Source organism: Myxocyprinus asiaticus, chromosome 29 (genome assembly GCF_019703515.2).
Source record: "Myxocyprinus asiaticus isolate MX2 ecotype Aquarium Trade chromosome 29, UBuf_Myxa_2, whole genome shotgun sequence".
Classification (NCBI taxonomy): Eukaryota; Metazoa; Chordata; class Actinopteri; order Cypriniformes; family Catostomidae; genus Myxocyprinus; species Myxocyprinus asiaticus.
The window spans coordinates 26022931-26035430 of NC_059372.1; the positions used below are offsets into that span (position 1 = coordinate 26022931).

The window sequence follows — 12500 nt, forward strand, 5'->3', positions numbered from 1 at the left end:
GCTTTACTGATTTTGCTTTAAGAAATTAAATTAATTTATTGAAACAAAAAACTTAAACCAAAAGATATTTCTAAATTCAAACTGCAATTCAAACGTAACGGGAAAAAAAAAAAGTAAATATCAGACTGATAAAAATTAAAATAAATAAATAAATAAAACCACCCCTTCCATTTGCCGTCATGCAAATATCCATCTATAACAGGTGGAAAATTACTCCAGCTCCATGGTTTTGTAATTTCCCAATTTTGTCAATGTATGTCAATGAATGTCGCAATCAGCATCGGGATATTTGTCAGATATCGTCGATATCCGATTGCACTTTCCTATTGCACAGCCCTAAGCTGTATCCTCTTTTCTGAGCAGCTCCCTACACTAAACATCTCACATCTTCTCCCACCACTGCTACTGCTGCTATTTGTCCAAAAAAAAAAAAAAAGCCTTCTCACCTGCTTGAAACCAAAATCGAGGAGGATTGGTGTTATGTTAATAGCGCCGCATAAGTTCATCAAATTGCAAAATAAAACATGCCCCTTTCTAATACACCTCCACTGACATACGCTCCAAAACTGCAGAATTCACACACACTTGAACGAGCCAAGTAGTCAATTACATTTTTTTGGTTAGTTGTGCAACTGTATCATACAATTTAATTCATTGATTTTGTAACTGATCATTTATTGTGTTGTTTATAACCATCATATGTATACAGTACAACGGGACAGATTAATCTTTCATACTTTTAAGCCTAAATGTTCATAACGTTCATATCAAGTTTTTATTTATTTTTTAGGGGGAGGGGTGATGTCTCATATGTCCCGATTTTTGTGTCATTGTCATCTGGTTACCCTATAAAAGTTCTATCCTTTGGTCTTAGGAATTTTATCATCAGTTCCTGTTCCACTGGGGTATTGCTAGTGACTTAAGAGATTGATGGTTATTGCCCTATTGCCATAAATGATGAAATGCATACTTCTTCATACTGAGGTAGGTGATAGAACAACAAGCTCTTGCAAAGCATGAAACATAAACTGCAAGTCGCAAAACCTTAACTTTGCCTAGCATCATGGGAAAGACTTGAAACTGTGCTGACCAAAACAGAACTGACACAAGAGGATTCCAAACCAAGTCCCTTTGCCATAGTGTTTTTAACATGAGAATGTCCCCAAAAGATATATTTAAAAAAAAAAAAAAATTTTTTTTTTTTTTTTTACAATGGCCATTTCAGTCCTAAGACTTGTATCTTACTAAAAACCTATTGTGAAATGAAGATACCTGTCCACAAGAATATTCTTACTGCATTTTAAACATTCTACATGAAAGAGGCATCCAATATCCCCACAAAATTGATTTGTGACCTAAACTCAGTTAAGGAAGCATAGTTCAGTTACGGTCTACAGGAGACAGCTTCAAGTTTGACCCAAACTAGATTACTCGCATATGGTGTTTAAACAGTTGTTTGTATAAGATACAAAAAAGTACTCATGAAAATCTGACCCATTGCTCGTTAATATGACACATACTGTATGCATATTTTATTATCTTGCCAATTACATAATGGTCCCTTTTTTGTTTGTTAGAAAGTTTTGTTAATCAAGAAAAACTCATAACCAACTCACCCAGTGTTTTGATCTCTACTGGCTCACAGCCATTAAGCTCCGTCATGCCCTGCACTTCCGTGAAAGTGACGTAGTCTCCGCTCTCAAATCCATGCCGTGCTTCATCCAGACACGTAACGACACCAGCACTGTCCTTTTCACACACAACATGAACATTGCAAAAGGTTCAGATGACCATATGTTTAATGACTGACAATATATCTAGTTCATTTTGGCTCTAAAAACTTGCTAACATGACACCCTGTAACATGGTCCATTTTTTGGGCTTACTGCAGTTGATAATTCTTACCTTTGTAATCATTGAGATCATTGCGCTCAGTGGCTGCTCTCCATTGGTGTCAAACACCACCATTTCCTCCCCAAAATCACAGAACAGTTGCCTATTCAAAACACAGAATAGGTAAAAATCCGGATCCATAAACATCAGAGATCAAAAGACAATTTCTATTTTAGGGAGGCGTTCTTACCCAAACAGCCCACGTGTGTCAGCCACGATCAACTTGATGCCATTATTGTGGCAGAACTCTCCAATGTGTGCCTGCTCATCGAGGCTAGAGTTCGTGAGCACAACAACCTGGAACATCACATATGACAATTAGCCAATTCAGTCAAATTGAGCTAGACTGCATAATGATATTGGAAAAGTATTTGATCTAATTGTGTTCAACCAATGTGTCTATTCAAGAGCAGCCAACACTGCAGTACCTGAAACTGGGTCAGGTATTCGTTGGTGAGGGCACCAGTGTAGGAGGTTACAGAAACATAGCTGTTCAGTTCTGCCAGTCGAGTCTGGCTGACCTCCGCACGGTTCTTCCCCAGATCCTCCTCACGCAGATAAAACTATAACATGTAAAACAAACACTACTTAAAGGGGCATTCAGTAGTTCTCTATCTAGCATTAGCATTGCTCTTTTTTTTGTACTTGAAGTACCGATACAACAGTGGTGTTAGACGCTGTACTGCCATCTATCAACATGGATCAGCATGATCATGTCTGCTGCCCGCTCCAGCTCTGGAATAACATTTGCATCTGGAAAATGTCAGAGATTGAGGTAATTTCTAAAGTTATTTATTACTACTATAATATAATTGCTTTGCCTAAAAACAAACATTAGAATTCAAGCGAACAGACAACTAGTCAAGGACAGATTATTATTGTCCCTCATATTTTTGGAGACTGTCTATGGTTCATGTTATTTCTAAAGACAGTTATTACCTTTATTAGAGAAATGCTTAGCGTAAAATAAACCTAAATTATCTAGCGATACAGAATGTTATGGTAAAGGAAAGATTAGAATTGTTTTGATGATCAAATTTAACATGTCCATGAATACTGTATTTGACGAACTTGTTTTGTTTCCAAGCAACCAAAGTCATGGTTTACAAAAAATCCACAAGAACCTCGGTGCCAAGATACTTTGCACAAAACAAATGAAGACGCATGCTGTTTCATAGATGGGCAACCCTTACTATAGCTGTGATAAAGAAAATGACATGTTGCTTTCCTGTTGCGTTTGTAAATGTCGCTGAAAACTGTCCATTACTAACATATGTTGACTACACACATCATTTAAAAAAGTTTGAGGGAAAATTGTACGAGTTTTCTGTAAATTCCACTGATACTATTTGAGAGAGTGCATGGTCTCTAAACAATTAATAATTCCTTACCTGTCCAACAAAAAAGCAACAACGGAATCACTACTTAGGCTTTTCCTCCATCAAATCTTTCCACCTTGTGTATGCCGTACCAATGTTTACTCTAGTTTTTTGTCTTTGCCGGTCTTTCTGTCTTCAGACCTTTTTCGCTTCTTCGGCAGTACAACTAATGAATCTCCCATTGTCTTTGCTGCTAAAGCATATAATAAATATGTTCCATTGTGTTCTTTTCACTCTTCGCATCACCAAACATTGTTCTAAGCTTAGACACGCGTATCTACATAGGCGGCAGCCAATGAGTGCGAGGATTCTCTTCTTCGACGTTTAGTGAAACACAGCGGATCATGTGATTTCAACATGGCAAAATACATTGAAGGGGTGACCCGCATCATGTACAATAAAAACACTTTTTATAAAAAACTACTGAGTACAGTCTTCATCTCATGTGAGTGTACACCATTTAGGTCACTCTTCACAAAAACACAATTTATTCGTTAATGTGTAAAACTTTTTAAATTAGCCCCAAATTACTGAATGCACCTTTACGTTTCATATTTCACTTAAAGCAGTGTTATTACGGCAACAAACCTTGCCATAGGCTTCCCACAATATTTTTAATATTTTAGCTATCTATTCAATGTTTGTATTTTCTAAATAATAATGCTAATATTTTCTCAACTTTAAAATCCCCTGGCAGGAAGCACTTTGAGTTGCACAAAAAGCAGTAATGCTTCACGAGCCATGCGTGTGTGTGCTATGAGTGTGTCAACAACAGAGCAGTGTTCATTCACAAAGTACACGCAGACAATATATTTACTTAATAAACGCATCCTTTTTGGTTCACAAAACTATTGCTTCGAGAGACTTAGAATATAATGCAGAAGTCATATGGACTACTTTAATGTTGCATTTATGCTTCTTCAATGTCATATTGGATCTTGACAGTAACAACTACGACACAATAACACATTACCGGAGCACTGGAAAACGCTCTTCATTAATGCTTTTTCCCCATGCGAGTGTTTCAATTACCAGATTTTAAAGAGAGAAAAAGGCTGAATCTTTCCGCCAAAATGTTTTAGCGGCCGACATTTCGGTGCACTTCTAATGAAAAGCCACCAAAGCAGTCATGTCTGGAGCGACAGCGCACCACACAGTTCTGGGAGCACTGTGTGCATTTCCTCTATCCTTATGACTTAACTAGGAGTGTAACGGTTCGCCAATCACAGTTCGGTAAGCATTTGCTCTGCGGTTCATCTCTAGTTTAATAACGAATCTGGATCATACAGTTTAGCAAAGAAAATAAAGCGCCAAATAAACATGCACAGTTTTAACCTCCGCTAATGCACCTGCATGGCTCTGTAGATGGACACACCACCTGTGTTTCACGTGGCTCAACTTTCTACAGAGAGAAGCTGTCCTATTAACAATTAGTTTGTTAAATCAGTTGATGACATCAGTTCTGCACACGTTAGTTGGCAAAATGGCAAGTGGAGAAAACAAGCCACAAGAGAGAAGCCCCTGAATTATTCAAGTCTCCTGTCTGGGAACTTTTTCTTTATGCAGTCAATTACAACAACGATGGTCAAAAAACATTTACAAAACAGGCACTGTTTGCAGACATTGCTCAACGAGAGTGCCGTATACTGGTAATACATCTAGAATATATAGCACAGTGCACACAGAGCCGCAGGTGAGCCCGAGACTGCAGACAGACACACTCCCTTCAGTCTTTAAGCAGGCACTTGGTGCTAGTTTGGACAGACATTAAACAAGAACTATAGCGCTTGGGGTTTTCAAAGCTAAAGTTATGTTGCCCTTACTCTTTTGATGATGTGGGATTTACGCATATGATTAAAATACTTGAGTCGCGTTACGACATCCATTCTTGTATTCATTTTAATAGCAAGTTTATTTCTTCCACAGTGACGTACAGATTCTGAACGTTGAATATACGTTGAGTTTGAAATGCACTATGTTGATGCATGTAGCGTAATAATACAGGTATTAAGTTAAAATGCTGTAAAGTTTTTTTTTTTTTTTTAAGGAACCTAATGAAAATTAACCATGATTTTACTATAGTAATATTAGTAGTAGCCATGACTGAAGTAACAACGACTGCTGTCACCATTGTTATCTTGGCAGAAATCATAGTTTTGATACAATTAACCATTGTTTTACAACAGTAATACTGTAGTTTCCATATAGTAACCTTGATTTTACTACAGTACTGTAACCATGACAGGAACCATGTTAATTTTGTGGTCACTATGATTTTACTACAAATACAATGTTTAAACTATGGTTACTGTAGTAAGAACATGGTGATTTGTAGTGAGGGCAAATCTCTTGAAGTGTCTGTTACCAAATAGAATATTTTTACTTTGGATTTGGCAGTAATAATTTTTTTCCCCTGAACATATATACTGAACCGTACCGAAACAGTGACCATAAAACCAGGAAACAAACCGAACCATAAGAAATTTGAACCATTACACCCCTAGACTTAACCGTGAGAATCTCTAAGATATTTTTCAAAAGTGTTAATAAACCTGCTCTTCGACACTGTTCAAGTTTGTATTCGACTTGTTTGCTCCGCAAACTCTTTGTAGGCTTTGGATTTTCTAGACACCGTTATTTCAGGATGACCAGTGCAACATTTCAGATGCGATGATTGGTCCTCTGGTTAGTCCAGTTATGAACTAGTTATTGTCACATTACTCTTTTTGATCCGCACATTATTTAATGCTTTTTGCGCAGCTCACATTACTTTTAATTTGATTATCAAACTCCTATTGAACATATTAGGAATAATAAATTCAATAGTATTTTATTTGGTAAATGTGTTTATCATCATCGTTTATGCGCATTTCTTCTTATCGAATAAAGAAAATCTACCTACCTCAAGCAAGCGCATACGTTTTTTTTGTTTTTTTTTGTGAGCGTTTTAGATTGTATTCGCATCTTGGTGTTTCCATCCAGCAGTTTTTATGCGATATCCCAAAATGCGCATAAAAATGTGGATGGACACCCAGCTAGTGTGCCCACTTTCAGTTTTCTATTGTTTTTTTCAGTCAGAACAACTGTAATAGATTGATTGCTTGCTTCACATAAATTGGGACATACAGTATAGCCATTAATGATTGCCTGGACAGGTGACTTTGTAAATTGCTTGCACGTTTTCATTTTTGTATTCTTGGAAAAAAAAAAAACTGTTCCCCTCATTAAAGCTCCAGCGGGAACAAGTGAAAGAGGAACTAATATTACCAACATCCAACTAAATGAGAAGGCAGGGAATGTGCATTATATATATATATATATATATATATATATATATATATATATATATATATATATATATATATATATATATAAACATTTAGATATTATTATTATTTAAAAAAATAAAACATTAATTTATAAGAATGAATATTTGTGTTCAATTTGATTATCAATTAACCAACCTAATTTTGTTTGTCAGCAAAAACAAGGCAACAGCTATGGTATTACCAACAGGACAATTTAGTTAACAGTGACAGTGAGCAAAAAACGTATGTGTCGGGCATTAGGACCAGGGAGCAGCAGCCCGGCTTCCCATCAGCCGTTCAGAAGCGTGTCAGACATGCTGAGTGAAGAAATTACCTCAGCAGCTACACATTGTATCACGCACTATTTGGCCTCGTTTTAAATGGAAGAATTTGCTTTAAATGTGTAACATTTCTTCATGTTCCATTTATGTTTCATGAAAAAATTAGCCACATCTGTTGTAACTATGCTGTGCACAAATAACCAGCTTTTAGTTAGTGAGTAAATCAATATGCCAGTTGTATTCTATTTATTCATTAATGTTAGCAACTGTCTGTCTGTGGATATTTCTGATATTTGCAACCCTGTTTGTTATGCATTAATTATCCGGTTCACCGACTATTTTTATTTATTTTTTTACTAGGAATGTGATGAAATGTCATTTTATGGGCATGTGAGGAGTTTTGTTTGTCAGCGGTCTACAGTTTTTTAGAACAATAATGTTATGATGACAGAATTTTAAACTGGTTGCTTAAAGTACTTTTAAAAAGGCAAAATATTCTGAATAGGCAACTTTTATATTCTACCTTCACCTCTTTTACTGATCTTTTCATCTGTTTTGGTGTGTGTGTTTTACCATCCGTCGTGAGTTATGTATAAATTATGTATATAATTCACTCTGGAATATAAGTTGCAGGACCTTTCAGATGATGAAAAAAAAACTGTATATATATATATATATATATATATATATATATATATATATACACACACACACACACACACACACACACTCCTATTTTGTACTATATTTACTCAATTTCACACAAAACTAAAAAATATTGTATTTTAAATGGTAGATAGCACTTTCTTCAGATTTCTGTTTAGAAGAAATAGTTAGCTAAGTTATATTAGGAAGGAAAAAAAAAACAGTTCACACAGTAGTCCAGCAACCATGGATGGCATGTGCGCATTATATCGCATTTACTCAAAAAATATAGAATCAAATCAATTGTACATACAGTGCATAGTGAATAAGACATTTCCTTATAGCACACGTGCAGCGCTTTTATCTTGGGTAGCATCCGAAAACATAGGCAGCTGACTTGCTACCTAATCAGTTAATGGCTTAACTGACAGCTGTTTTGAATGAACGGAACTCTTAAGGAAACTGGTCTCCTAACAGTTTGAAAAGCACCATATTTTCATCCTTCCTCCATATACAGCCTCCAGAGGCAGCATTTGCCTGGTTTCGGATGCAGCCTTGAAGTTGCACTCACGTGATCGTATGCATCCTGCTCGAGCAACAATCTCCTGACAGTTTAAACGGCCTGGATCGCCTACTTGGATTGATACGGACTGACCATCATGATCTGTGAATCAGAGGAACTTTTAATCCTGATCCTCAAGTTTTTGATTCTGGCTGATGGAATACGCGCTTCAGAGGAAGACATCAGATGAGAGCTCGATGGGAAGAAAACGCTGGATTTTCGTGAATTACATCTGTTTAAATGAGATATCTGCATATTTGCAAACGGTATATTAGTACAAGTTTTATTGATATTTGCCTTTTATCATTAGAAAAGAAAGTTAAATGTGATGGAACTGTTGAGGAGAGACTGTCAGAATACGTGATTCAGAGCAAGATTTATTAGCGTTCCACAGGACGCTGGATCTGCTTAAAAGAATAGTTCACCCAAAAATGAAAATGTGCTGATAATTTACTCACCCTCAGGCCATCCAAGATGTATCGGAGTTTTTCTTCATCAAAACAGAATTTAAGATTTTTAGGATTTCATTTCAGGCCTCCTCTATACAATGCAAGTGAATGTCCTCCATTTTTTGACGGTCCAAAATGCATATTTAGGGTGTATCAAAATAATCCACACGACTCGCAAATGACTGATTATGTTTAGAAACAAAACAATACATAATATACTCTTTAACTACAAATGTTCACTTCAGTACATCTCTGTGACGCGCTCATGAGAGGGATGACGTAAGCTCGTTGGTAAGGTCGCGTCACATGGAGGAGGAGGCAGGAAGTGCGTCAAACACAGATACATCTTGGGATGGCCTGAGGGTGAGTAAATTCAGCAAATTTTCATTTTTGGGTGAACTATTTCTTTTATTTGTTTGAGGTTGGGGTATTACATCCGTTTAAATGAGATATGCGCATATTTGCAGACAGTATATGATATTAGTTTTTATTGATATTTGCCGTTTTATCATTAGACAAGACAGTTAAAAGTTACAGGGAACTGTTGAGGAGAGAGAGGGTGAATGAATCGAGCACTTTAACATTAAAGCGGCTCTGATATGCAGACCGTTTAAATGACATTGTGTTACACACCGGTATAATATTGTAGTAACACAATGGCACGCAACAACAAAACGAACCGTGACTGGTCGTTTACATGTCTCAGTTGCTTCACATGCAAGCAGGCGATTCTCGACCCCTCAAGATAAAGAAAAAAAACCCGCTAAACGGGAAAATGTATCGGCCGATGCGGATAATTAAAAAAGTCAGAATATCGGCCTCTGCGATATATCGGTCGACCACTAATAAATAAATAAATTATATATAAATAAACACACACACATACATACATACACTTAGGTTGAAGTTATTAAAACTAATTTAACTACTTCACAGATGTAATATTAGCAAACTATAGTTTTGGCAAGTTGTTTAGGACATCTACTTTGTGCATGACAAGAAACTGTTTTCCAACAATTGTTTACAGACAGATTGTTTCACTTTTAATTGACTATCACAATTCCAGTGGGTCAGAAGTTTACATACACAAAGTTAACTGTGCCTTTAAGCAGAAAATTGTCAAGCCTTTAGACAATTAGCTTCTGATAGGAGGTGTACTGAATCGGAGGTGTACCTGTGGATGTATTTTAAGGCCTACCTTCAAACTCAGTGCCTCTTTGGTTGACATTATGGGAAAATCAAAAGAAATCAGCCAAGACCTCAGAAAACAAATTGTGGACCTCCACAAGTCTGGTTCATCCTTGGGAGCAATTTCCAAATGCCACATTCATCTGTACAAACAATAGTACACAAGTATAAACACCATGGAACCACACAGCCATCATACCGCTCAGAAAGGAGACGCATTCTGTGTCCTAAAGATTAACGTAGTTTGGCGCGAAAAGTGCAAATCAATCCCAAAACAACAGCAAAGGACCTTGTGAAGATGCTGGAGGAAACAGGTAGACAAGTATCTATAGTCACAGTAAAACAAGTCCTATATCGACATAAGTTGAAAGACTGCTCAGCAAGGAAGAAGCCACTGCTCCAAAACCACCATAAAAAAGCCAGACTACAGTTTGCAAGTGCACATGGAGAAAATGATCTTACTTGCTGGAGAAATGTTCTCTGGTCTAATGAAACAAATTGTAAATATATATTTATAATTCATAAATTCAAACTCTTTGGCCATAATGACCATCGTTATATTTGGAGGAAAAAGGGTGAGGCTTGCAAGCCGAAGAACACCATCCTAACCGTGAAGCATGGGGGTGGCAGCATCATGTTATGGGGGTGCTTTGCTGCAGGAGGGACTGGTGCACTTCACAAAATAGATGGCATCATGAGGAAGGAAAATTATGTGTATATATTGAAGCAACATCTCAAGAAATCAGCCAGGAAGTTAAAGCTTGGTCACAAATGGGTCTTCCAAATGGACAATGACCCCAAGCATACCTCCAAAGTTGTGGCATAATGGCTTAAGGACAACAAAGTCAAGGTACTGGAGTGGCCATCACAAAGTGGCCATCACTCAGTCTCAATTTGTGGGCAGAACTGAAAAAGCGTGTGCGAGCAAGGAGGCCTACAAACCTGACTCAGTTACACCAGTTCTGCCTGGAGGAATGGGCCAAAATTCCTTCAACTTATTGTGAGAAGCTTGTGGAAGGCTACCCAAAAGGTTTGACCCAAGTTAAACAATTTAAAGGCAATGCTACCAAATACTAACAAATTGTATGTAAACTTCTGACCCACTGGGAATGTGATGAAAGAAATAAAAGCTAAAAAAAAAAATCATTCTCTCTACTATTATTCTGACATTTCACATTCTTAAAATAAAGTAGTGATCCTAACTGACCTAAGACAGGGAATGTTTTCTACAATTAAATGTCAGGAATTGTGAAAATGGAGTTTAAATGTATTTGGCTAAGGTGTATGTAAACTTCTGACTTACATTTACATTTATGCATTTGGCAGACGCTTTTATCCAAAGTGACTTACAGTGCCCTTATTACAGGGACAAACCCCCTGGAGCAACCTGGAGTTAAGTGCCTTGCTCAAGGACACAATGGTGGTGGCTGTCGGGATTGAACCAACAACCTTTTGCTTACCAGTTCAGTGCTTTAGTCCACTACGCCACCACCACATCGACTTCAACTGTATACACAGAGTTTGAAGGTAGGCCTTAAAATACATCCACAGGTACACCTCCAATTCAGTACACCTATCAAAAGCTAATTGGCTAATTGTCTGAAGGCTTGACATAATTTTCTGGAATTTTCCAAGCTGCTTATAGGCACAGTTAACTTAGTGTATGTAAACTTCTGACCCACTGGAATTGTGATATAGTCAATTAAAAGTGAAACAATCTGTCTATAAACAATTGTTGGAAAAATTACTCGTGTCATGCACAAAGCAGATGTCCTAAACGACATGCAAAACTATAGTTTACTAATATTAAATCTGTGGAGTGGTCAGAAAATTATTTTTAATGACTTCAACCTAAATGTATGTAAACTTCTGACTTCAACTGTGTGTGTGTGTGTATATATATCTCACACACACACACACACACACACACAAACACTCGCGCATGCATATATATATATACAAACCATATTTTCCGGAATATAACTAGTTATGACAGAGCTCCAGATAAAAGGTTAAATTAATTGTAATGGCTGATCATATGACAAGAAAATCGGTAATCGTATCGGCTGTTAAAATCCTGATCTAAGCATCCCTACTCATCTTTAGCCACTGACCTGTGATGAAAGGTCCATCCACTCGGTCACACCCTGGTCGTGCAGGGTGACAGTCTTGACACCACCCAGAATGATATTCTTTGCCATCTCTACACCCAAACCTCGCAGTCCCGAGACAAGTACATTGGAGTTCTGCATGCGCTTCATAGCATCATGGCCCAGTACGTACCTGAGAGACATGTGCTAAATTTACCTACTATTCACATAATCTTGTCTCTCTCATTTACTTCAAAAGAATGTAATAAGGATACATCAAACTGAAATGAAGTTGAAACTTACAGCTGTCTGGAGTACAAGCCTTCGTCGATCTCAGCATCATTTCCATTTTTCGCCATGCCCTGCAGAGTCCAAAACACCAATTAATACACCACATGAAACCGGCTGCCTTTCAACAACTGAGTACAATCTTATTTAGATAATGTGTAACTGTTGGATTTCTGCATAATCAGAGCTGATTCTGAAGGAATGAGGAAATATCTTAAAAAAGCATATTAAACAGGGGGGCCTGGGTAGCTCAGCAAGTAAAGATGCTGACTACCACACTGGAGTTGCAAGTTCGAATTCAGGACGTACTGAGTTACTCCAGTCAGGCTTCCTAAGAAACAATTGGCCCGGTTGCTAGAGTCACGTTGAGTTAACCTCCTCGTGGTCGCTGTAATGTGGTTCTCGCTCTCAGTGGGG

At 37.3% G+C, this 12500-nt stretch overlaps 1 protein-coding gene across 4 annotated transcripts in view; it reads right to left on the bottom strand.

Annotated features, from left to right (window-relative positions):
* The window catches only part of uba1 (ubiquitin-like modifier activating enzyme 1), a 62868-nt gene that overhangs the window by 41601 nt on the left and 8767 nt on the right, over nucleotides 1-12500 (bottom strand). For all 4 annotated transcript variants that reach the window (XM_051661404.1, XM_051661403.1, XM_051661405.1 and 1 more), the window contains 6 exons: nucleotides 12099-12157; nucleotides 11820-11988; nucleotides 2322-2456; nucleotides 2084-2190; nucleotides 1906-1996; nucleotides 1617-1749 (listed from right to left, as the gene is read on the bottom strand). In XM_051661404.1, the coding sequence (XP_051517364.1) occupies nucleotides 1617-1749; nucleotides 1906-1996; nucleotides 2084-2190; nucleotides 2322-2456; nucleotides 11820-11988; nucleotides 12099-12157 (694 nt within the window). The remainder of the gene's footprint in view (nucleotides 1-1616; nucleotides 1750-1905; nucleotides 1997-2083; nucleotides 2191-2321; nucleotides 2457-11819; nucleotides 11989-12098; nucleotides 12158-12500) is intronic.